This window comes from Zootoca vivipara, chromosome 14 (genome assembly GCF_963506605.1).
Source record: "Zootoca vivipara chromosome 14, rZooViv1.1, whole genome shotgun sequence".
Classification (NCBI taxonomy): Eukaryota; Metazoa; Chordata; class Lepidosauria; order Squamata; family Lacertidae; genus Zootoca; species Zootoca vivipara.
Genome location: NC_083289.1, coordinates 43,658,902 through 43,686,103, shown reverse-complemented (window position 1 = coordinate 43,686,103; position 27,202 = coordinate 43,658,902). Strand labels below are relative to the sequence as shown.

The following is a 27,202-nucleotide window of genomic DNA, read 5'->3' as shown; positions in this document are numbered from 1 at the left end:
AGATTAGGTGTATCCACAGCTCAAGTTTTTCTGTGACTGTCATTGGTAACATTGAAGCCCAGTTCTAAGAAACCAGGATTTCCTTCAACTTAGGCAAGCCTATGTGAACCTTGGACCCACACACTTGCACCTCCTTGTCTTTTGTGTGCTGCTTCTGAACTAGTCACAATTTTCTGAGATGTCAAAACCCTGGGTAACTGTGACTTACTTAAACTAAGCTTAGTGAAACAAGTCAGGATCAGTCCTTAGTTTCAGACCCTGGCTTGGTCTCACACTGTGGTGAAAAGTTTACAGTGTACACAAGCTACCATTTCCTGCATTTGGACATCCTGGGTAATTGTGGTAAGTTCAAAGGCAGGAGATTAGAGTCTCCTTCCATAGTACAGTGGTGCCTCGACTTACGAATTTAATCCGTTCCGAAGGCACCTCCATAAGTCGAAAAATTCGTAAGTCGAAAAACGCCATTGGAAACGCGATTTCCCATAGGAATGCATTGAAAATGGAAAAATTCGTAAGTTGAAGCAACCCTATCTAAAAATTCGTAAGTCGAAAAATCCCTATCTAAAACCGCCGCGGTTTTTTTCCGGATGTCGAGACATTCGTAAGCGCGCGGCCATTACCCCCATTCGTAAGTTGAAAAATTCGGTTGTCGAGTCGTTCGTAAGTCGAGGTACCACTGTACATGAAATAAGGGAACGGGGAGCATGTGAGCAGAAGACATGTTTCTGCTACCGTACTTCTAGTCTATATAGCTGCTAGGGTAACTATTAGAGCTATCTTATGTTTTGGGGCATTAATTGCTCCCCACTCAGTAAACAAACAAAATACTTCATCATACCTACGGGACTGCCTCTCCTGGTATACCCCACGGAGGACCTTACGGTCTGCAAATAATAACATCTTGGAGGTCCCAAGCCTCAAGGAGATTAGACTGGCCTCGACCAGAGCCAAGGCCTCTTCGTCTGTGGCCCCGACCTGGTGGAATGCTCTGCCACAAGACACCAGGGCCCTGCAGGATCTGACATCTTTCCACAGGGCCTGCAAGACGGAGCTTTCCGCCAGGCCTTTGGTCAGGGTCAAGTCTGACTGACTCCCTCTCCTTATTAGAACTTGTATGAAAGTGCCCCCCCCCACTTTTTCTCATGGGTTTATATAAGATCAGTACAAACAGTTAGGCCGGTGAGCATTTAAGGTTCCTAACCCTAATCTGTGGGTTGCCATCTGATTGGATTTCACTTTGATTCTGATTTGATTTTAGGATGTATTTTAATTGATTGCCTGATTTTATGTTAATATGTTATATACAGTATTTGATGTTTGCCGCTCTGAGCCCGGTTTTGGCTGGGGAGGTATAAATAAAATTTTATTATTATTATTCATCCATGTTTATTGAAAGCTGACTCTTGGGTATGTGTGGCACTAACATAATCACTTAATTTTCCTTTTGCTGAAAATGTTCACATGCAAAGTATAATTTTGAAAATCCGCCGCATTCTGTCATCTATGCAGGTCTTTTTAGTTTACAATTACAAAGGATTTAACATTTCCCTGAGAAGCATAGTGAAAACCGATTTGAAGCCCCTTCTCCTGCCTCCAAGCCAACAATAAATTTATTTTCCGTTGCACAAAGTCAAGTGTGTACAATGTACTGCTGCAGTGGAGTTGCTTTATTTCCGCTTCCGTAAAGAACTGCTGTGCATTGCTTGGCGATTATTGCAATGTTAAGAGAACCATATGCATTTATAAACATGGGTGGCAATGTGCTAGGGAACCATGGTTGCCTGTAATTTCCCAGTATGATTCCATGTACACATCTCTCCAGATGTTCTGCTTTTACCAAACGGTCATGCTGAAAACTTGTTGTGGAAATTGAAGTAACCTTTAATCTTCCCACTTCTGTATTTAAAGAGTTCATTTTGTTCTTTATGAACAGTGTGAAGGTATTTGTATCTGTAGGTGTAAGAGGTGCATTGTTACCTTGCTGTTAATGCAGAATACTTCTTTGGTTTACCAGCTCTGCATCAACCTGATAATGCAGGGAAACAAAACTCTGAGCATGTTCTATAAATTGGGAATAGGGTAGCATGAGAGTCATGTTTCAATAAATGTAGTTTTGTGGATGCTTAAAAAAGAAATTAACTCCAAGCCTGGGTGATAGGGCATATTACAAATCAAATTAACACCTTAATGGGGGTGTCTGGCTTGGCAAATTGCTTTTCTATTCTCTGCAAAGCGGTCTGTTCAGCAAGGCAAGCAGTTGCTCTGGCAGGGGCTAGCATCTCCCCAAATCCTTGTGACCATTTCAAGGGCTTTTAAGTTGGTCTAGTGTTCAGTGTAGTCAAGGCTGGGCATACTCTGTGCCACAAAACTAGGAGTAAGTTATATGCCATTTTGCATAAATCTGTTTAAGTTGCATGAGTTAGTATCTGGATTTGTATAGAATTTAAAGGGGGAAAGTCAATATGAGTGCGGGATATATGGGTTGATTTATAGGACCTGTGGGAGGTGCAAGCCATTCCTTTTGCCTGGTAACTTACATTTTTGCAAGTTACAGTATTGAAGGCTTGCCTGCTATGTTACAGCTCTGCATTTTTCTAGCTATTTCGCAGGTCAGATTTCTGCTTCTTACCTGTATTGCTCCCTGCTCCATTCTGTCCTTGATTGTGCTGTTGCTGAAATATTTTTTAAAGGTTCAGTATATGGGGTGGGGGTGGGATTGACCTGCTTCTTCTGATCCTCATGTTCTGTTCACAGGAATTGGGAAAACAGAAGTGAAAATGAGCTTCAACTCTTCTGTGGCTTTCATAGCTGCTGTTGTGGCTGCTTGTGGTTAAAGATTTTAAAGTACTGTACTGCATTTTTCCATGTATAAGACTAGGTTTTTCCCCTTAAAAATAATGTCAAAAATTAGAGGGCGTCTTATACTCTGGGCCATTTCCCCCCTCCCCATTTTCATAAACCTGAGTCCCCCCAAAATAGGAGGCATCTTATACATGGGGGTGTCTTATAGACAGAAAAATACGGTACTTTTGTTACCTAAATTATTAACTACCCCTGAAGATATTACAGTGTTTATATTAACTGTGTATATAATAATGAAGTGACTTGGTTGTCTCCAAAGCACAGCGCTATTTCAAGTAAAAGTTCCTGCATGTGCTGCTTTGAATTTGCTTCTTTATAGACATCGCCAGCTGGATAGTCATTTGGAAGCTGAAGTTAGTGCCAATGCAGAAGCTCTTGAACTCAAGTTCAGATACTACACTAAGCTGTGCTTAAGGATTGGCTCATAATTTGATCTGAATTGTCAAGGCAGGCTTGTAAACCATGGTTCAAAGTACAGTGGGACCTCGATTTAGGAATTTAATCCATTCCGAATGCACACTCGTAGGTCGATAACCTTCCTAAGTCGAGTTTCCCATAGGAAAAGCGGTTTCCCATAGGAATGCATTGGAAACGGAAAAATTAGTAAGTCGAGGAAACCGCATCTAAAAACTCATAAGTCAAGGAAACTGCATCTAGCCGCGATCGGGTTTTCCGTTCAGATGTCGAAAAAATCGTAAGCGCATGGCCACTTTTTTTGCTCGTAAGTCGAAAACGTCGAATGTCGAGGAGCTCGTAAATTGAGGTCCCACTGTATGTTGTAAACCCTGTTGTATGTTAATCATTGCTTGGTGTGACAAAAGAGCTATTGGCTGCTTTTGGAGGCTGCAGCACCGTTCAGGTGGGAATGATTTTAGAAACCTGAGTGCTGCTCAGATGATGCAGAATAAAGTGGACATGACAGATTGGAACCATAATTTTCTTGTCGTATGTTTGGACACTCAACCCATGGTTGGGCTTCTAAATTATGTGTAACAGAAGCAGTGGCCTGGTGTGATACCTACATTCAGCCAGAGAGTTGGCCTAATTGCCAATGCATATTGAATTAGTCTGTGCTTTGCATTAGCTTCACAGCAGGTTTCTGACAAGGTGGTGTTAGGCCCAACTGTGTGATGTAATTGGTTTATTAAATCCAGTAAAATGGTTGACTCAGGCTGGAATCATAAACACATTTATGATGGCGTAAACCTCAGTGAGCATGTGGCTTACTTCTGACTAAACATTCATAGGATTGCTCTGTCACATTGAGCTGGCAACCTCTGTGTACCTGGACTGTGCTACACTCTTCTTGTCTGGTATAATACTCTATTAGTGCATGTAACTCCTCATTGTAGAACCATTTTCGAATGAATCTATATTAGTAAGTAAATTAGTAGATTTGGTTGTAATCTGCACTTGCAAGTAAATCCAGAAATGTCAGTAGCCCACATTCAGTTTTTATTCCTGCTTGTCAATGTATAGAAATGTTTGACTACTGTGACAGGATGGTGGCGTGTGAGAGAAAGCATGCACAGTTTGGCAAAGATCCTGGTGCCTCTTCACTTCGTTTTCTGTTCACAAGTGCCTGTTGACAAGCCTCTTGTGTTAAAATACAGACCCTGGGTTCTATCCAACATCTACTCTAAGTGGCACTAATTGAAATTAATGTGCATTATTACTAACTTGGATGTAGTAATTTCAGTGATTCTACTCAGAGTAAATTTTAGCTGGATACAACTCCTTAGATTTAAATTAAAACTTCATATTCATGTCTGCCCTCATTAACTCACAATTATCCTGAAGTCTCTCTTACTGACTTAAGAAAATTATAATGCCCTGCTCATTTTGGAACTGTTGCCTTTAATTATCTTCCCTTTTTCCATTTTTAATTTTAACTATTTAACGTGTCCCAGTCATTACCAATGATGGGGAAGAAATACATCACATATTTTCAATAGAAATACGTAGACCTAAATTTAATGTCTAATGAAGAAGACACTGAGACCAGGGGGTGATAGTGAGATGCCCATGGTACTCTGTGTTACCTAGGTGCCTCATGTTTTCCAGAAATATTTATTGGCATTTGAGCAGTTAGATATTAAACATCAAAGGGAGATATCCAGTGGTGTCTGCCCTGCTCTGCACACCCAAAATCTTCTGTGGGGGATTGGAGAAGGGATGAGAAGAGAATGAGGAAGACTCATGCAAGTGGATGCTTACTCACATGAGGCTGATGCCATCCAAGAGTTGTAGGAAGCTGTGTTGGTCTATTAGTATAGTAGCCTTACTGAAAGCAACAAAAAGTCATTCTAAAAACCCTTCAAATCCCAGGAAAACAAGACGTTCTTTTGTGCCCAAAGAACATCAGGGGAACTGGTAGTGAATAGCTGAGGGACCACCACTGAGAAGGTCCTATCCCAGGTAGGCACCCATCACCTCTCAAAAGGGGCAGTAACTCAGTTGGACCTTTGATCTTAGTAACTGGCAGGTTTACACGAGAGTTGACAGTTCTTGAAATATCCTGGTCCCAGACAGCTTGGGACTGTGAAGCTCAAAACTAGTCAACTGTAAAACTCATTAAGTAATTTTGATATTACTTTAGTACAGTGGTAGCACATAACACCGGTCCTGAGAGATCTACACTGGCTCCCAGTACGTTTCCAAGCACAATTCAAAGTGGTGTTGACCTTTAAAGCCCTGAACGGCCTCAGTCCTGTATACCTGAAGGAGCATCTCTGCCCCCACGTTCAGCCCGGACACTGAGATCCAGCGCCAAGGGCCTTCTGGCGGTTCCCTCATTGCGAGAATTGAGGTTACAGGGAACCAGACAGAGGGCCTTCTCGGTAGCAGCACCCGCCCTGTGGAATGCCCTTCCATCAGATGTCAAGGAAATAAGCAGCTATCTTAGTTTTAAAAGACATCTGAAGGCAGCCCTGTTTAGGGAAGCTTTTAATATTTAATGATGTATTGTTTTGATATTCGATTGGGAGCCGCCCAGAGTGGCTGGGGAGACTCAGCCAGATGGACGGGGTATAAATTATTATTATTATTATTATTATTATTATTATTATTATTATTATTATCTGATGCTGTTGAGCCACCTGACTTTGTTGACAAGCCTGTTTGTTAGGTTAAACCTACTTTTTGTGTGTTTTAGGTGAATCAAGCAGTTGGAGTTCAGACTGTAAAAACAGTACAGCATGTACTCACCTCTATTTGCAGTAGATGATGTTATTTTTGAAAATACTGGGACATACTTGCTAGGGTGGCAACTTTATTCATGGACTGTTCATCTAGTCTGTTCATCCCTGCACACTATCTTTCTTACTCCAAGAGAGCTTTCCATATCTTCCAGCATTGAATAGCCTTTTTCTGTATGGAAAGATAGCGTGCATCTTCAGAGTCTCTGGGGGTTTGTGTGTGCATTCAAATATTCTTGTAACTGCTCTACTTTTTGTCCTGAGTAGATTCGTTTTCTTGTTTAATATAAAGTAAAATAGATGACAGTTGAACAACCTTTGCTATAGGAGGTACCGAAGAGTGTTGAAAGAGTGTTTTGAAATATTTGAAAATATGAGATCCTGTTGCTGAATACACTTAAGACAGGAATGGAGGACTCCCATCTTCCCTGGCTATTCACCACACTACCCACAGCTGGTGGTATTTGTGGTCCAACAACTTCTAGGGGTTCACAAGTTCCTTATCCCTGCATTGTGGAATGCATCACAAGTTCTTCAACAATACTTTATTTCAGGAGCTTGGTTTTTGATGCACATCTCTTTAAGAGTCATTCATAAATATTGGCATTTTTCTATGTGGTGTCAATGTTCTCTTGGCCTACCTCTGTTTTCTTAGTACCTTCTCTGTTAGCATTTTACATATGCAGGTTTAGACATGTTCATGCACATGTTGCTTTAAATTCATAACCTGTCCATGCTTCAGGGTGGCTTTCTATTAAAATATGATACATACTTATGTAAGCATGTTTCCATGTAGTTTCTGCAGGCAAGAATGCCTTCAGGTGAAATGAGGTTTAAAGATAGATTTACTCTTGGATCCTTTAGGGTTGACTGGTTGCTCTTAGAATGGAAACTCTGTCATCTCACTTCCCATATTTTACTGATCAACAAAATCTCAGGGGCTTTGTCTCTGAAAAATGCTGATTGTAAGTTAATGTGACTCTTCTCATAGTTGAACTGATCTTATGTTAAAAACAGTTCCAGTTGTCTCTCCCCCTTCCACTAAAAGCTGCAGCAATATGTACCAACTTCCTCAAAAAACTAGTTGCTCAGACCTTGTTGCAACTTGAAATTTAGAGCAGTTGCAGGATCTTTCTAAGAATAGGTTGAAGTGTTAGATAAATGGAAGTAAAGGTAGGAATAGTTTATTCCAGAGTGTCTTTCATCAAAAAATATTTCTGATATATTTATACCGTGCCATGAAGGAAGTTATTCCTACATGGGAACCAATACTTGCTATTGGTTCCCATGTCAAATGTGATAAAACAAGTTCAGACTCATTTTATAATTTGAAATGAAGACTTGGTGGTTGCCTTTCTATCTTGTTGAAGTATCTTTACTATATTGGTTAATTAAGTGTTAGTGCCTTGGCTTTTAGATTGTGAACCTGAGGGCAGGGACGTCTTGTTACTGAGATTTGTAAGCCACTGTGGGACCCTTCCTTGGCTGAAGACCAATGATAATCTTTTATCTTTGTATGTACAGTATATTCCTGCATATAAGACTACTTTTTAACCCAGGAAAATCTTCTCAAAAGTCAGGGGTCGTCTTATACGCCGGGTCGTATTTCTTATACAGTGAGTGTATCCCAAACTCTATATTTTAACTGGAAAAGTTGGAGGTCGTCTTATACGCCCAGTCGTCTTATACGCCAGAATATACTGTACCTTCTGAACTTTATTTGATACAGGAGGTATTCAAGCTTTAATTGCACTACCTTCATCAATTATTCGATAAGAGCTTTAATAGCAGGTTAGCTTCCTCCACGAGAGGAAAAGATGTGAGTGAATGTTTAACGTGTATTTATACCCAGAAAATATGGAAGTCTGCATATTTGATGTCTACATTCAATGACAACTCGTATGGCTGTGGATTGTATGTGCATGTTATCTCTTATGTAATGCTATCTTAATACATGGTAGACTTGTTTTGCCAATACAGGGCCTTTTCTATTTAATTTTGACTTGTTGACAACTGGGTAATCCCATATGATAGCTGAAGGTGAAACATGTTAAAATACACTGCCAGTATTGCAGAACCAGCACATTCCAATGAAATTAGCATAGTTTACTTGAGACTATCGAAGTGCTATGGGGAAGTATTTGATTTTTTTTTAAAAAAATTAGTTCAAGCTTTCTAAATGATAGATGTTTCAACAGTGTTTAAAATCCTGAGAATGCATGATAGTTTTGTGAAAAGGTAAAGGCAAAGAGAGAGAGAATACCTATTTTTGGAGCCCCTAAGTCTAGAAATAGCCATAAAATCAATATCCATAAAACCAGAAAAGTATAACTCCTCGTACATCACAAATCTTATCAGCCTTACTGCAGAAGTATATAGCTGTTCTGAAATTTCTCCCTTCTATAGTTAACATGTTTGTGTTCCAATATATGACACCATGCTTATTTCAACCCTTTGTTTTCTAGGGGAAGCAGCAGCGACTGAAGTTCCCTTCTCGTTGGTGATTATTTCTGCCTGCAGCCTTGTAGGCTTGGTACTTCTGCTTGTGAACTGTGTATCCTGTTGTAAAGATCAAGAGATAAACTTCAAGGTGAGTACAGGAGATAATTATTTGTATCCCTTTAGTACTGGAATCTGATAACACAGACATATATAATTGTACTGTGCAATGCCAAACATTACTGTGGTCAGTAAAAATCAATGAACTTTGAGGTGTCACAAGTAGCTCTCAAGTCTGCTTAATTGACCTACTGTTGCTGTGCAGTTGGAACTGATTCCTGAGTAACTTATTCTGTTTGATGACTTGCCTTCTTGCACTTAACATACTTTCAGAGCACTTAAGTATGAACATGCATGGGATGGGTTTTCTGCCTGCTTTGGAGCAATCAAGTAAAAGGGGAAACTTTTTTTAAGGCAAGGGTCTTGCCAGCCCGTGCTGAGAGCCAGACTGACAGTAACAAACGGCCACAGAAGCCACACATAAATGTGTAGTGCTCCAAATCTCTTAAGTACAGTAGTACCTCTAGTTATGAACTTAATTCGTTCCGGAGGTCCGTTCTGAACCTGAAACTGTTCTTAACTAGAGCCGTGCTTTCGCTAATGAGGCCTCTTGCTGCCGCTGCGCCGCCAGCACACTATTTCCATTCTCATCCTGGGGCAAAGTTCGAAGTAACTCTTCCAGGTTAATGGAGTTTGTAACCTGAAGCGTTCGTAACTCAAGGTACCACTGTAACTTGTTCTTTCTTTCTAAGCTGGGAAATTTGGCCTTGAAATAGATGAAAAATACCCACTTCGAGGAAGTTATGTTATTGTTTTTTAAAAAATAAAAATAAAATAAGCGACAATGTGCAAGAGTCATGGGGATTCAATTAAGAAAATAGTATCTGTAATATTTGTGAGACTATTTGTGACATCTTCATACAATGCCTACCCTGTTTCTCCTATTTTAAGACGTAGTCATAAAATAAGCCATAGCAGGATTTTTAAGCATTCAAGGAATATAAGCCATACCCGGAAAATAAGACATAGTGATAGGCGCAGCAGCAATGCCGGCCACAGCAGGAGGAGGAGGAAAAAATAAGACATCCCCTGAAAATAAGCCATAGTGTGTGTGTTTTTGAGGAAAAATAAATATAAGATGGTGTCTTATTTTTTGAGAAACACGGTATTTCAAATAAGTATTCAGTGAGGTTAGATTCATAACCGGAGGATGGAAACTTCAAGGTATGAATTGTTTTGGGGTTTTGGAATGTAAAGAATGAGACAAACAGGATATTGTTCTACAGAGCTACCTAGCTAAACAGAGCTTGGATGCTGAGCTTGAAAGAATCTCTTTATTAGTGGGTTGGTTTTTTTTTACCTTGGATGTTAAACTACCCCTGTGGTATTCTCCTTCCCTTCCAGCTACACTAAAGTAGCTAAACTGCAGTGAAAGCTGACACTTCCTGTGTAGGAGGAAATCTATACTAGAGAATCTGTAATAGACTCACAGAAATACAGAAGAAATATTCTGATCTGTAACTTTTTTTCTCTCTTAAGAGGGATACAGGTGGAAAGCTTAGCAGAAAATTGACATGGATTTTCTAGGAAAGACATGAGCAGGATCCAAAACGTAAAAAGAAAAACACCCCAGTGTGACTCATTCTGGACTTCTGTTTTTGTTATCTACCTACCTACAATATATAGCCGTCTTATAAAATACACTGCAGTATATGTACACACAAACAGAAAACACTATTAAAAACAGTGCAAAATCATTAAAATGGCTGGCTGATTGGAAGTTTAAAGAGCTGCGTATGCTTGTCAGCATAAAAAGATCTTCAAGAGACACCTAAAAGTCAAAAGCAAGAATGTCAAAAAGATATTGAGCGATTGAGAAACAATAGCAGAGTTGCTTCTGTTAAGAGGCAATTTAAAAATCACACTACACCTGCTTCCATTTTTGGATCTTAGTTTTATAAATGCACATGGATTTTTCATTTGTTCCCAGTTTTCCATGTGTCTGCTTCCATGGAGGAATGAAGCTTGCTGATTGGCTCAGCTCGAAGTGTTCACTAAAGCTTTTCAAGTATATTTTCCAAGTTGTATTACTTTTTCAGTTAACAATTTTCATTTATTTATTTATTTAGTGTGCATTATATTGGTACAAAGTGCAGCAATAAACAGCAATTCAATAAAACAAGATGATCTCATAATTCACTCATGGGCTGCTTTACATGGCTGAAGGATGGTCAAAAATAGGTTCCTTGGAGTATAGACCAGCAGTTGCTCTTTCTAGACCAAGACCAATTGCAAAGTATTAGGAAAACAATGTTAGTTTAGTTACTTCTTGCTTTGTCCTTACAATTTCACAGCAAGGTCATAGGTTGTGTGAGCTTCTTCTGCAGTTATAGTGTTACATCCATGCTACTAACAGATCTTAACTTATGATTCAAAGAATTTTTGGCCGTTATCCCATGTACAGCTTAATGTGTAAACATGCCCTCCGTTCTGATAAACTTCGGTATAAATATATTTTTATGCCATGCTGAGCTGTACTTTACATCTTTATGACCTGATTACAACTTGATTTCTTTTTCCCAAAACTGCTTTAATGTTACTCATCTTCTTCACCTTTTAAATTAAAATATGTAAAAGCCATGACCTGTGAAACATCCACGGGAGTTAATTAGGGTTGCCATATTTCGAAAAGTAAATTTGTTGAGCTTTTGGGGGGGGAATAGTGATTTTAAGCTTTTGGAGCTTTTTCCACTGCTTTTCCCATTGCTTTGCCATGAATTCGGGTATTCCCTGACAATTCGGCAAAATCCCCCCGACGCCATTTATACACCCACAAACCAGGACATGTCAGGAATTTTCCCAATGTATAGCAAGCCTAGAGTTAATGATCCTTTTCACAGCAATGAGGGCTGCCACTTTGCTGCTGAAAATGTTGTTGGGGCAGGTAACTTAAGTGTGATAACTCAAGTATTATTTCAACCAATATCATGGGTCTCATCAGGCACATGGAATAAATACTGTGCTGGTTTAAGTTTCTGAATCAGGCAACTTTACCTTTTTATTCTGGCCTCGTTACTTCCGTAGGAATTTGAAGATAATTTTGATGATGAAATAGACTTTACACCACCTGCGGAAGACACCCCATCTGTCCAGTCCCCAGCCGAAGTGTTCACACTTACAGTTCCCACTGTTTCTTTACCAGCTCCATCACAGTTCCAGCATCCTACAGGTAAGGCATTTTCCTACCCCATCCCCTCCACCCCAGGACTCGTTTCTGATCCTTGGTCAATGGCCAGTATTGGTTTTCTGTCTTGTTACTGAAGCTTTGCTGTAGTATTGATAGCAGAGCCAAAGCAAAATGTACATATTTCAAAGGGGGGGGGGGGGTTTCTATCCTCTGACTGCTTGTCAGCTAGCCACATGAGGCTGAGAGTGTGGCTTGCTGGCTAAGGAAAGACTTGCACAACTCACAGTTCAGTCTCTTAACTATAATGCTCTATACATGGCAGAATGTAAGGATTCTATTTCTCCTGACATAACTGGGTTTGGGTTTTTTTAGCATGGTATTATGTATTTTCCTGTTTTCCATGCTGCCTTTAGATGTCCCTCCCCTCTGTCTTTTTCCCTTTTATCAGTCACCCACAGAATGCTATTCCAGTAGGATGATCTTTCGTAATCTTACTTCTAAAAATATATTAAATGGGAACAGTGAAGACTTGTTAAAAATAGCTTTCATCTTGCTACCATTTGGGAAATCTGAACATAAAAATTCTAAACTTTCTAAACGTGTATTTTACTTGGATGGTGTTGTGAGTGACTTTCTCTCACACTGGGAGTAGGAAACAAGCAATAAGATTTTTTTGTGGAGGCTTTGGGTAGGATTTGTATCCAGTTTATTTTTATTTTTCTTGGCTTCAAGCAGGGATGAGGAACCTCTGGCTGCTTACCACTCTCGGCTTTCCAGGGGATCTAATTTGGCCTCCGCAAACCATGCCCACCTGCCCATCAGCTGACATCACTGGTGACATCAGTTGATGGACTGCAGGGCAGGGTTTAATCCTCTTTGGCCATGCCACCCTGTTCTCAATTATTAGCATAAATGTAAATCTATTCTATGACTTGACAGAGCTACAGGATTTTTTTAAAAAACTGCCTGGGACCTTGTGCTATGGTCTTGTGCACATTTGAGAATAACTTATTGAACACCATGAGATTTTTTAAAATAGGTAAACAGGCGTGGAGCTGGTGTTGAATTAAGGTGAATTCCATGGTGTTGAATTAAGGTGAAACCAGCTTTTTTGGTTAAAAAAAAAAGTGTGGGCCTGGCCTGAGATTGGCTTCTCTTGCACTGGGAATTTGGTTCTCCATCTCCTTTGGATTGGGATATCCTGTAATATACAGTGGGCAGGGGGCACAAATATATGTAGATGTACATAGCTATCAACATAAGTAGTCTTTGTAAATCTACACTATGTGGTCCTAACCATAGAAAGGGAATGGGGAACAGGGAGATGGTCCACAAGAACTTTGGCCACAACCAGTGTACAGTATGCTCTCTCCACACACAAAGTGCAAAGAAGTTTGAACCACCCCTCCAGGGTTTTAAATATGTTTTCATATTACTGTAATAAACTACTGTATTATGCTTTTTAAAACAAACAAACACACACACACACACAAAGTAGTTCTTCAAAAACAAGATTGTGGCCACTTGTTGATGTATTGTCTTATTTTGTGTAACAGAAGGGTTGAAATCCCAAGTCGTCCGTCAAAATCTTAACTATATCCAAGAAATTGGAAATGGCTGGTTTGGAAAGGTAAGAAGTCTGTTTTGACTGTTGTACTTCTCCAGTTAATTTTCCGATTCCATGATGAACAAAAACAATTGAATAAATTGTGGAGTGCGAGCTTGCCAACTTGTCGGTAAGCAGCTTTATGGGGAAACTTTCACTATTGATATTTGAATTTCAGAACCTGGTGCAACATTATTTCTCAAAACTCTTTAACACGAAAGAATGTGTTTGCAGCAGCAATTAGCATATTATTACTGCTTCCCTTCAGCTCTTCAATATGCTTTGAATGCTTAAGCTGCAGAAACTTACAGTTCAAACTATAGGATGTCTGCAGTTCTTCTATACTGAGAAAGCATCCCACCAAAAGGCAAGACAGTTTACAAGAAGTGAGAGAAAGATTACCTTTTCTGGTTTTGGTAGAGTTCATGGAGTAGCCCTGAGATGCACTACTAGCCTGAATCTGACTTCTCTTTTCTCAAAGTCCAGTGTTTCATTCTGGAAACTTAACCTTTTGCTGCCAGCTCGAAGAGTGTAAAGTTTGCCAACTTCTGTAGCAGGACAGATTAGATAACAAATTAAAGATGTTGGAGCACAATTAAAGGTGCACAACACCCTTGCATGATGGGAACCTTGTGAGGCATAAGAACCCCTTTTCTTCTCCCCCTGCCCCAGTGTTGTGTATGAGCAATCCATATACCAGACAGGTATAGAGAATTGGAAGTCTGTGTGCAGCTGTCTCCACTCTGCTTAGTCAGTGAAATGATAGTGATCTGGGACATCTAAGGAAATCTCCCATTTCCATTAACGTCCACTCTGGTAACCATGCTCTGCATGCATGAAACCCCAGGTTCAGCTCTTGTGGACTCCTGTTAAAGGAGCTATTGAAAAAAGAGCCGAGGCCTTAGAGACCCTGTAGAGAGCTGCTGCAAGTCAGAGTAGGTCACCCCAAGCTTGATGGACCCAGTGGTTTGACTTGAGACCTTACCATGAAGAGTGGGAAAATAACAACAACAATGGTATAAGCAAGTTCCTGGCCTCCTCCGTCTCCTTGACATGCCTTGTAGTGACTTTTATTTTACTTGTGCACACAATGGCTTCCTCTGTGTTTTCAAATACCTGCTGCTTGTTTTTCAGGTTTTGCTTGGGGAGGTTTACACAGGCTCCAGCGTGGCCAGAGTTGTTGTGAAGGAGCTGAAAGCAAGTGCCAGTTCCAAGGAGCAAGAACAATTTTTGAGGCATGGAGAGCCATATTTGTAAGTCGCATCTCAGTAGCAGTGCAAAGTAGGAGGGCACGCTTAGCTTTTCGTGAAAATGCATCGTTACATATTTCTCACAATGGCCACTGATAGCCTTGTCCTCTGTGGGGCACATAATGTGCTCATTGTGGACCACATGAAAAAAATGAGCTTGAAAGAATAAAGTTAGACTACCTGGTGAGCTTTTCAGTTCAGGTGCAGCATTCTGAATACTGTCACTCTGCCTCTTACCTCCTTCATGTATGCCTAGCTGCCGCATGGAAGACTTCTTCTGTCCCTTTCATTTACCGATAGCCAGGAGCGGGGTGTCACTTTCAGAAATCATTTGCTCACTGAAGATGAAGTGTGCTGCTGGGGTGGGCATTTCCGAGATCCCCTTGACTCATGAACCTGGAAAGAAATGGAGTATGCCTGACTGAAGAGCCTCTCTTTGTTTCTTTTTCCCTGCAGAATTCTTCAGCATCCAAACGTCCTCCAGTGTACAGGGCAGTGTGTGGAAGCCATCCCCTATCTTTTGGTATTTGAGTTTTGTGACTTGGTGAGTAAATGCCATTTCATTGCAACAGCACAGAGCTTGGTGTTTCCTTGATAATTTATTTAAAGCATGTTATCCCACTTTTCAGGGGTGGGTGGGGTGGAAAGACTTGCAAATGTTAGTGATAAGTCCATGCGCTCAGGCGAAGAGGTCCAAAAGACACAACACACTGGCTTAGCGCTAGGGAACTCTTCTCTAGAACATGGAAGGGGTGACCCTCCAGGTGTTGTTGGGGCCCAAACTTCCATCAGCCCCATCCAGCATGACCACATGGATCAGGCATAGGCAAACTCGGCCCTCCAGATGTTTTGGGACTACAATTCCCATCATCCCTGACCACTGGTCCTGTTAGCTAGGGATCATGGGAGTTGTAGTCCCAAAACACCTGGAGGGCCGAGTTTGCCTATGCCTGACATGGATGATAGGAGTTGTAGTTTAGCAACATCTGGAGGGTTACTCATACCTGCTCTATGGCTTTAGAAAGCTTTTCCTTGTAGCTATATTTTTAAAAAGATACTTCCAACATTCATACCTTTTCATCTGCATTTATCTAAAGCATTTTTATCCCACCGTGGGGCCAAAAAAAGGCTCCCGCATGATTTACAAATCTCAGTAATAAGTTCTTGCCCTCAGGCTTGCAGGCTAAGACTATGCAAAAAGGAAAGGGATTGGGGAAGAGGAGGGTGGGGGAACCAGGTTGGGGGAAGGGTGACCTGGAGACTTGTCAGGGGGTTAATTTGAACAAGTGCAGTCTTCTTGGAATTTGTAAAAATAGGCCCTGTAGAAAAAAAATCTGATACCTGGCCAATCTTCCTAGCTCAAACTAAATCAGGCACTGTTCAGGGGGAGGGGAGGAGGAAGGAAGAAATTGTTCTAACACAGATTTCCTAATTCACTGTGGTGTTTTTACACATTTGCACACAACAGCTTTTACAATCAGCATTTGGCAGTAAACAGCTGTTTGCATTTCCTGGCATGGCCACTTCTGGTATTCTAGGTTGGTTTTAATTTCATTTAAAATGCAGGCCTCACAGTCAGGTGTGTTGTGTGTTTATTTTACATGAGTTTAAGTGTCTGTGGTTGTCTAGTGCTCCTGGAACAAGTGTCCTTTCAGAATCTTAACAAACTAGCTGGATCATGGGTCTGGCCTAGTTACATTTTTTTTTGCAGTAAGTTTCTTGTGTCCCTAGAGGTGTTCAGTGCTAATTAGTTTTTCATTTCATTTCTTGTTCTTTGGAGGTGGGGTGGGTGTAGGACACGACCTTTTTACTGTGAAAATCTTAAATTACTTGGCAGCTATTCAATAACTTACTTGCACCTACATTGTGTCGTGCTTCTTCTGATGTATTTAATCGGTCTCCAGGAAGCTTCTGCATATTCAAGTTGTCATAGTTTATAGAATATAACTTGTTAATACTCCAGTTGCTTGAAGGCTTAACACATCATGTCAGAAATTGTCGTGATTCTGTGGCATGTATAATCCAGGCGAGGATTTCACTTGCCAGCATAGAATACATTTCTGTTGTTGCTGTGCAGTAAGCTTTTCGGGGAAGGAACTGGCCTTCATAAACTTCACTGCTAAATGATGGGCATGCAAATTAAAATCCTGTTGCTACAGCCTGCTTCGATCAAACCAAACCCTGTCTTAGAAATGGAATAATGTACGGCTTAGCGGCTGCAAAAACACATTGCTACTTGCAAGTATGTGAGATGTGCGTAACTTTTGTAAGTGAGGAGAGTGGGATGTGAAGCTGGTGTTAATTGCATGCTGTGCTACATAGCCCTGTTAACATAGGAAGTTATAGCTGCACTCACTTTGTGCAACTTTAATAGGTATCAGACAGTAAGTGCTTTCTCTGACCAACATAGATGAATGTTCTCCCCCCCCCTTTTTTTTTGCTGTGCAGTTGGCTCTTAACAGGCAGTGAAAATTGTGTCTGGTGGTGGTTATAAACCTCTGCATAGTGGTGGTGGCTTTTTCCTCAGTGGTAAAAAAATAATTTATCTTGACAACCAGTGCATATAAGTTCTTCATTGAGACTGATTTTTACTTGCTTTCATCATAATTCTCTGTACCTTCACTATTTCCTACATGCTTGAATCCAAACAAGGACGATTGCATTGGGAAGATGCAGGTCTATACCTAAAAACCTGTATGTCTTAGAACAGGGGTAGGCAACCTAAGGGCCGGATGTGGCCCAATTGCCTTCTCAAATGCGGCTAGCGGGTGGTCTGGAAATCAGCGTGTTTTTACATGAGTAGAATGTGTCCTTTTATTTAAAATGCATCTCTGGGTTATTTGTGGGGCATAGGAATTTGTTCATCCGCCCCCCCCCCAAAAAAAAATATATAGTCCGGCCCACCACATGGTCTGAGGGACAGTGGACCAGCCCACGGCTGAAAAAGGTTGCTGACCCATGTCTTAGAACCATAGAATTGCAGATTTGGAAGTGCTCATCTAGTCCAAGCCATGCAATGCAGGAATCTCAACTAAAGCATATTGCCCACCGTTATTGCCTGAAATATAAAACAAAATGAAATTGATCCACTGTGCCTAAGTAGAACTGTGTGTCTTAGATGTTTTAATCTTGTACTGAGAAATGTATCTTTGCTGACTGACGGTTGAATAAAGGATGATGATGATGATGATGATGAAGTAGAACTGTGATGACATCTGACAAAATACTGTGTAAAATGCTCATGAGCTCTCCTAGCCCTTCATAAGGTCTAGCTGCTGCTGTTTTCTTAAAACAAGCAATAGATCCTTAGTTTCCTCTTGTCTCAAATGATTGTGTAGGAACTAAATGGCATGTTTGTGGCAGTCCTCTTAATCTATAATTAACTAATGGTGTATCATTTCCGATCGTCCTGAGGTTGTACCAGGTTAAAAATAGGGTAGTAACCATCTTATTAACTGTAATATATTACCCAGCTATATGTGGCCAATCTTCCGTCAGCGCACAGAATTATTTGTTGATAGCATGACGAATGAGGAGCAAAGAATCGTATTATGATGTGGATGTAACATTATTATGGCAAGGCTGGGCGTTAACTGGGTTTCCTTCTGTAGAAAGTAGCTTGTCAGGAACTTTTTGCTGCAGAATGAGAAGAAGTTGGCAGTTATGGGCAGCAAGTGTACATTCACTCTTCAGAGCATACAGTTTACCTTTAATCCTTCCTAGATCTGTGACTGCTTGATTATTAATTTCTAGAAAAGGGAAGTACATAGATGGGGAAGCTAAAACAAAAGTGATTGGGGGGGGTGGTGGCTTAAAAACTGACAGTCATACTGGTTCACATCAATTACCCTTTTTAACCTAGATTATTTTCTCCAGAGTGCTAAAAGAAAGACCTTAGAGGTCTATTCTAGGGGTAGCCAACATGGTGCTTTCCTGCTGTTGTTTGGCTTCAGCCCCAGGAAGCATGACCAATGGTCAAGAATGATGGGAATTGTAGTCCTCCCCCTCCATATACAGTATACTACTCCTAGATCACTTATCTACCCAACTTTCCATATGCAAGTGCCCCTCAGCCACTCCTCAACCTCTGGTATTTTGATGGTTTCTAGATTCTGTCCCTTATGAGCTCTTCTTTCTGCTCTCCTTTACTGGATTAGCCCCCATGCATTTGCTCCTTTCCTTAAAGTTGCTTGATGTTGGCACTTCACATACCATAGTCATACACGTTCTTCCCCCCCCCCCCCACAGACACCCTGCTTCCCCTTCCCACAATTTCCAAATGTAGCCTTAGAACCGGGATATACTTCCTGGCTGTTATTCTCTGTTGCTATACATGGGGATTTGGTGTGTTCTCAGGATTTTCCTTACAGCTGTGAAAACTGATGCTTAAAGAAGCTGCTAATCTTGGAACCTTTCATACAGCTTAGTTTTCCAGTTGACTCCCTCTGTCACTAACTCACCCATATCTCCTTTAAGGACTGCCCAAGGAAGTTTACATATAAACTTTGCAAAGCTTTGAAAGAATAAGACACCTATTCTGCTCCCCGCCCTCAAAAAAATACCCCCAAATAGATCAATTAGCCACTGTAAAAATCACTCTCATCATGCCCATTAGTAGTAACTTAATTCCAGCCAGTAATTCCAAAACCCAAAATGTTCTACAACTTTATTTTTCCATGGGATTTTTTTCTTTCCTAAGTTCATGAGCAGTGGTGAATAGATACCAATTCCACATACAACAATAGCACAGCTTGGCTGTTTTTAAAGATTTGTTTGCTAAATACAAGTAAAATAAGCATACTACGTTAGATCACTCTCAAGGCATCAGAACATTTTCTGATGCAAATTAACCCTAATGTGCATAGGAAAATGTTCCAGAAAAACCATCAAACCTTAGAGTTTGAGAGAAATGGAGAACCATAAGAGGAATTTTTTTAAAAAAAAACCTACTGGAGTTGGAACAAGGAGCATGCTACCTGCAAAATAAACAATTTAACAAACATTTTAAAACTTTTTTAAAAATCTAAACAAAACATGTGAAGCAAATTTGCAAACAGATAAACAAAGCATGTGTCTGAATAGATCCTCTGAAACAGAAACTTTCTCAGCAGGCATCTAATAGAGTACAGTACAAAGCAAAAACATACATAGACAGTGTACTAAGAGTACAGTAATATAATAGTTGCTGCTTAACATCAATCGGCAGGGAGTTCCAAAGTACTGTATAGGCATTGCTATAGCTTGAGCAGGTGCTTTAAATATCTCCCTCTAGTGGTTTTCTCCTTGTAGCAAATTACTGGATGGTAGTGGTTCCTATGGGCAGGTAAGCCCCTCCCCCTCTCCTCATTTGAGAAGCTTGCAATGATGTGGTGAAGGTTGCTGTGTGGCAAGCCATTACACGCAAACAACTGTATGCAGAGAAGGCAGCCACGAAGGAGGATTTAAGTGGCTTCCAGATCGCACCTCTTTTTTGCTCTGGTTTTCCAATTTGGTTTTAAAATTCAGTTGCTGCTTGATGAAGGGGGGGGGAGTCTCAATTGTTTTCGATTTTCATCCATCTACTCCTGCATAACATTGCATTTGGAAAAATAGTTCTTAAGAAGCACTGTGTGTTAAGATGATGCATGTGTTATAGGATGTATCGTCTTGGAAAAGGCATTTCCTCTTCCCTTGAATGCAGGGAGAATGACTCTTCTGAGATGGCTCTTACCAACTGCAGTTTGCATAACTTACTAGTATTAAAAATACTTTCCAAAGCCTAATCTGCTAACATTTAATTGGGAGCGCCTTGCTTGGCAACATATATTTCAGTCAAACAGTTTGATTAAATAGTTAAACTAGAAAAGTAAACTATGGATTAGAGGGAGTTGGCTTTTAACAATTCATACAACAGGAACCAAGGAAAGAGCAAGTCAGTCATGCTATACTAGTGCCTTTTTGAAATTCAGTTTCCAAACCAGGTATTGAAGAAACCTAATGTATTAATTCCAGAAAAAGTTCTGTAGCACATTTGAAAAATGTCATTACTGTGTGGGTAACAAACATGAGCAATGAATAGTTGTAGCTTGGCACCATTCCTGAAGGAAGCCTTAAATTTTCTGGGATGCCAGTGGTAGAAACTGTATATCCTTTCCTTCCTCTTCCTTTCTCTCTCCTCTTCTGCTGAAGAGACACACAGTAGCAATTTGGAATTGTATGCAGAAGCCCATTAATTTCTACTAAACTATTGCGTAAAGAAGCTTAAAGTACTGTACTGTATACTGATTCCTGTTACATCTTTAGCATTTTCTTTCTGAAGTTCAAAAGGGATTAGGACCAGTTCACACATAATATAGTCTTAACTGTAAATGTAAATGTAAAAAATGTGTGTAAAGGTGAATGGAGGGCTGATTGAATGGTTTGGGAGCACTTGACATTACAATACTGAATTTAACTGGTGCAGGCCTAATGAGTCAACTGGATGAGAGAACGCTGGGAGCCCCAAGTTAACATCAGGATATACAGAAGTTAACTTATATTTTAAAAGTATGAATGCAACGTAATTCACATTTGCAACCATATGCTTGTCAGGGAGCTGTGGTTGGCCATAGTTCCTTGTTGAGTGTACCTGCAGAGACAAGCCTGGGTTTGGGATTTTGCTTTGAACATGACAGCCCATAGTTGATTTCTAATCTTGTTAGCTGTGAGTCTTCAGAAGCTATAAAAGGAAACTTACACTGTGTTATTCAAGTGCAGGTTCTTAAAACAAGAGAGCTGCAAATGTATGTTGCACCCTGTTAGGGCAAAATTCTGGGTGCGAGAATGCTCAGCCACCCAGCTCATCAGGCAAGGGCCTGTGGTTGTTGCGGAGTATAAAAGGAAGGAGTCCAGCCACGATCCGGAGCAAACAGCAAGGTTTATTACTGCGCAGCAGGTTCAATGCCAGACTGAACACCGTGAACAGGGCTGCAAGAACTTTTAAAACTTCCCACCACCATCCCATAATGCACATCGAAAGCATCATACATACATCACTTGTGACAGGGTAAAACGTCAGAAAAGGGGAAGGTGCAAGGGGCATTAGCATACAGGTAAACAGGAGGTAAGCAGGATTAGCATAAGGATGTCCCAGGACATTGTTAAGCAAGTACCAGTAAGTATCTGGGAAGGGATCCTTGAGTACCTGGTGGGGGGAAACAATGGGTCCAGTTGTGTGTATTGCCTCTGGCTTCGGAGGGTTGGGAATGGCAGGAGATGGTACCTGAATGGATTATGGATATGCAGAGGAGCACCACCCTGGCTACCTGACCTCTTGCTTAAGGGATTATGGCTGTTCCCTGCATCCCTGAGAGCCCTTGGCCAGAGTCGCAAAAAGGAGGTTTCATTTAGAAATAAAGATACACTGTATTCATTCATAAAGAAATATGGTTACATAGAGTCTCAGGCAACAGAGAAAGGGTAGGAAAGGGAGCCTTTATTACTCAGGGCTTGATCTTGAGGGGTTCGTGTTGGTGCGATACTAGAGTGGTGTTGTAGAATCAAATGGGGTCCCCTTGAGGGCATTAGTGCCAATCTTGATTCCCAAATGAAGCCTCGTTTGGGTGCCCCCCCCTATAAAATTCCCTAACAACCCTAAATATGTTGTGCATTGCAAATTAACAGATGCATCTCCAGACTGTGCTAACCCATTATGCTCAGAACTATTTTAGCCACTTGGCAGCCTGCTGTTGTGCAGAGGAAGTGTTTAAGCAGTTTCCCAGTCAAGCTTTGTTCATGCCCTTCTTCATCTCTGCTTTTTACACTTGCATTCTGGAAGGTGTAGGACGTAGGTTAAAGGACATTTTCGTGTGAGCTGTTTTAGTGCAAATGAATTTTGAGTAGAAGCCCGTCCAGGAGAAGTGGCTTTCTTAAAAAACAAAATAACACCCACCCACCCCCGCAAAACATAGAGCAGTAGACTCATTTAACAACCTGTAATCATTTTTACTTGCAAATTGTAGGAGGTAATTCAGCAAATGGTGTCTTGCTGAAAAACAAACTTCTCTTATGCTGCTGTGACTTTTGCCTAATAGTTTGCTGCCATCTAGGGTTGGTGAAGCAGTTTTGCCTCTGCTTTGTGCACATGCTTCTGTAATGTGTTTATGGGTAGAGGCATTGCAAGTTAGAAGCCAGATAGAATTTAAATGCTGCCTTCAACCCAATTTCTTTTCAGCTGCGCCCAGACATTCAGCTGCCGGTTAACAAACATAGAATAGTTGAGTGGTGGACATCCATTTATGATTGAGAGATGTACACTTTGAAATTTAGCATGGAACTTGTGTTCCCTTCACCCGTCTGCAGTTTTCTTATACAGTCTACTAATAAGTGTCCGGCCCTCTTGCTGCAGTGAATAAATGTTGAAACTCAAGATCAGTCTCTCAGATCAATTCGTGTGATCCTAGTATAGTAGATGTGTTTTTCAGAGTACTTGACTGTGGTGTGAGTCTGCTTTAAACCAGCCCTTATGTGCAGGGCTGGTGCAGTGTAGTGGCTAATGTATATTAGAGAGACAGGTTCATAAGCACAGTCACTTGGCACAGAGATCAGTGCTGCTATCCATTCTTCCATGCATTGTCATTCTTGCCTCTTATCCTCTTAGCCCCTTTCTTTTCCTGTCCCAGAGAAGACCTGTGGGCATAGCTTCCACTTTTTCATTTTCCCGTAACGTTATTCCAGACCAGTTGTTATCTTAAGTGCACAAATAAGTCCTAAGTAGCTTTAAAACAGTCACGGTGTGTACCTCAGCTGACTTTTTAAAAAACGTTATGGAGACTTGAAATTTGACGACAGTGCTCTCTGAGTGCAAGCTTATTTATAACTAATGTTTATAACCTTGTTGACTGGCAAGACCTAAACTGCACTTAGCTGCTGCTTCATTAAATAACTGTTAAGTGCAACCAGCTTGAGAAGGCATTGATGACTGTTCTTGTTTTACAGGGTGACCTAAAAACGTACCTTTGCAATGAACAGGAGAATATTAAAGGAGATTCCCAAATAATGCTGCTACAAAGGATGGCGTGTGAGATTGCAGCTGGACTCTGCATAATGCATAAACATAATTTTGTCCATGGGTATGGCTTCCAAATGAATAATGCTTTTGCATGTACATTACATAAAAGACAAAGACAAATCCCTTAGTTCTGAAATACTAGATTTAGTAGGTTCTTAGTCATGCTGAATATAGCAGCAGCGTTCTTCTTTGCATTTCCCACTACCCCTCGCCAGAGAATATAAAGACGTTTATATTCTGTTCTGTTTCTTGTTTTGCTTCCATCCATGAGTTGAAAGATCACAAAGTGGAGGTTGTGGCTGTAGCATAGTCTTATAAATGCACACATTTCTTCAACTGAATCACAACCCCTTTTTATTTTACAGTTTATGTATGAATAAAATCCTGACATGAATGGGGCCAGTAACTGAACTGCCATTTATCCACAGAAACTCAACCCTAATGAAATTGCTTGTAGTCTGTCTATGCAGTGGTTATCTAGGTTGACCTGGATGACGTGCACAACAGTATTTGAACAGCAACGTACTACCTAATTTTTGCTTGTTAAAAAGTCTTGTTTAGCTGGCCACTTCTATTTTCTATTTTGAAGAAAAAACAGCTGCAGGGCCCTGATCTGGACCCCTTCCCCTGTTTCTTGCCAAATATATCCCTCTTCCCCCCCCCCACCCTCCAGCTGCTGTTTGTTCACAAAGATGTCATTTGCAGCAGACTGGCCTAAGATCACCAAGTGAATGTTGCAGCTTCACTCATGCTTTATAGCCAAAGTCCAATTTTTGATCCATTTCACCATTCTGGTTCTCCAAGGCTCAGATAAGCACATGTCTGTTTCATGATGATTTTTGAATGCCTGGTGCTATATTTAAAGCTGTAATCTAATATTGTGCTGTGTCAGATGATCTTGGCTACATTATTGATTTTTTTTAAAATCATAGGAGCTATTGTGAACTTTTGTTCTCATTGCAGTATTTTTGATATTTTTTCCCAGTGACCTAGCCTTACGCAACTGCTTCCTTACATCCGATCTAAACGTAAAAGTGGGGGATTATGGAATAGGATTCAGTAGGTATAAGGTAAGTTGACACATTTGCAGAATGGCTATGGCTAAAGTTACAAACTACTCTTTTGTGTGGGCTTGCTGAACTGTGAGAATTGTGTAGCTCGATAATGGTGCACATTGAAATCTCCATTTTTATACTGCTCTTTGTTGCATCTGTTTATGCTGGACTTGCTGATCTTCTCCATCTACTGTTTTTGTTCTAGTGCAGTAATTTGCATATGTCATCAGGATTGTGCCATTTAGGAGGTACTATATCCTGCTGATATTAAGGCCTGTGCAATCTTGTGCTGGTAACTGAATCCAGTAGGAATAGGAACACTCCTTAAAAAATTAAAAGCAGCCTCTGGTGTTGATCTGAGGCATAGAGAGGGCATACTTAATCCTTCCCCTGAATGTTTTTTCTGCATCCTCCCTCCTGTCATTCCTCCAGGAAAAATGGCAAACCACTATTGGCTGCTTCTCATTTAAACAGAAAACTTGTTGGAGCTTCATTTCACCTTTGCTTGCACCATGTAGTGCATTTAATGAGCATCGAATGTACCTAAATTTATCCATACGATGATTGTTGACACTGGCTATTTAGACTTGTTTGGATGAAATATATGTCATTAGGGTGAATAAATATTATCTCTGCATGTCACAGACAGCTAAATTTCTCATTTTTGGTAAACAATTTAAATTTGTTTTTGCATTATAAAACCTGAGTGCCATGGATCAATAAAATAAAATACTAGGTTCCACCTAAATGCTTTAATTTAGTGGTCTAGCTACCAGTCTGTTTTTTTGAGCAGTCTACTTTAATGTGGACCTGCATAAACCCGTAGGAGACACTGCCTGGACATTCTGATTGATTGCCCCAATCTTATGCTTCCTGTCTCCATGCTACTGATTCTGCTGTCACCAAGTTCTCTCTCTGGCCACAAATGGCACTGAAGATGGTCCATGCACCCAACTTCTATAGCACTGCTCTGTTGCTACAGGATAATGTTGAGCATGTAGCTTTCACTTTCCCCCTTCCACCATATAGCTTCCACAGTGCTTCTCTGCTAAGAGACAGTAGTAGGGAGGCTGTGCAACTAGCTCAGTTCCTACGGCAGCAGTGCTGAAGTATAGGGAATTATTACTTGCCACAGATGTCTAGGAGAGCACTGAATTGCAGGTTTGCAGGTTTCCAATGCAGAAAGGCTAGCCAGAAGCTACAGATGCCAAAAAGCCTGTTATACAGACTAAGTTAATCATTACTTATTGATTTTTCAGTTGAACTAAATCAATAGGAAATTCAGCCATAGAATTAAATACTGGATTTTGCCCAATACATTTCAGAGTATTTCCACCTTCTGGGGCAAAGAGATTTCTGTTCATTTTTTGGTAGTGATTTATTTATGACATTTACTTCTGAAAGACTCTACTCCAAAACACGTTGGGCACATTGCAATCCCCAATATTTCCTCCAACTTTAGCATCATTTTGAACCTTCATTGTGTTTTTTGGCTTCGGTTCCCTTGTGCTGACCTTTCTTTTTTCCAAAGGCAATTCAAGGGTTCTCTAATTCCAAGGAATCTGAGGCATGAGAGGAAAAAACAGCATTTGACAGTGTATGGTTTTTGTTTGCCCTTTGAATTTTTTTGTCTCTTTCCTTGATATAATAGGAAGATTATATTGAAACAGATGAAAAGAAGCTTGTGCCTCTTCGATGGACTGCACCAGAGCTGGTGACTAGCTTTCAGGACAGACTGTTAACAGCTGAGCAAACAAAGTACAGTAATATCTGGTATGGAAACAATAGTCTAAGGCTTTGCTTAATTGAAAGTGTTTGGCCTGGTTCAGAGGGAGATCTTGGCCAGGGTTGGGACATCTGTGGCTCTCTAGGTGTTGGACTATAGCTCCTATCATTCTGTGGCTGTGCTGGTTGGGGCTGATAGGAGCTGGAGTCCAGCAATATCTGAAGGGACCACCATCACCCATATTTGGTCAAAATCATTGAAAGTGATTGTAGACTGTGAAAGGGGAAAGGGAAAAGAGCTTCTGCTTTCACTTAAAGCAAACTGCGGTTTGCTGCTTTGTACAAACTCAAAGAATTCTGGTTTGTTTAAAATACCATACGTTAAAAATAAACTGGAGTTTCAAACCATGGTTTGAAATTCTGGTTTCTTGTAACAGTATTCAGAACAAACCACAATCCTATGAATTCATACGTAATGGCAAACTGCTGCCTCTTTCTAAAGGGAAAATTGAAGTTTTCTGTCCTTGCACACAGAGGAGGTAGAGAGGAAATTGGCAAGGCAGAGATTGTTGAGATTGTTTCAGCCATTCCTCTGAATGACATGAGTGTGTTAGGAACTGTCCAGTGGTTCCCTTCAAAGCAAATCTGCAGAGTGGATTGCTAGCATGCATATATAATATATATCTCCAAAGGCCCCAATGTAACAGGGTTGGGATTTACTATTGAGTAGTAGGTTTTTGCACATTATTCCACAGCTGGGTGTTTTGTAATTTGAGCTTTTGGAGTTAGGGAT

At 40.6% G+C, this 27,202-nt stretch overlaps 1 protein-coding gene across 2 annotated transcripts in view; it reads left to right on the top strand.

Annotated features, from left to right (window-relative positions):
- Positions 1–27,202, top strand: part of LMTK2 (lemur tyrosine kinase 2) — a 45,557-nt gene that overhangs the window by 5,798 nt on the left and 12,557 nt on the right. For both annotated transcript variants that reach the window (XM_035131628.2, XM_060282499.1), the window contains exons 2-9: positions 8,525–8,649; positions 11,643–11,787; positions 13,302–13,375; positions 14,486–14,604; positions 15,058–15,145; positions 23,557–23,690; positions 24,615–24,699; positions 26,336–26,457. In XM_035131628.2, the coding sequence (XP_034987519.2) occupies positions 8,525–8,649; positions 11,643–11,787; positions 13,302–13,375; positions 14,486–14,604; positions 15,058–15,145; positions 23,557–23,690; positions 24,615–24,699; positions 26,336–26,457 (892 nt within the window). The remainder of the gene's footprint in view (positions 1–8,524; positions 8,650–11,642; positions 11,788–13,301; positions 13,376–14,485; positions 14,605–15,057; positions 15,146–23,556; positions 23,691–24,614; positions 24,700–26,335; positions 26,458–27,202) is intronic.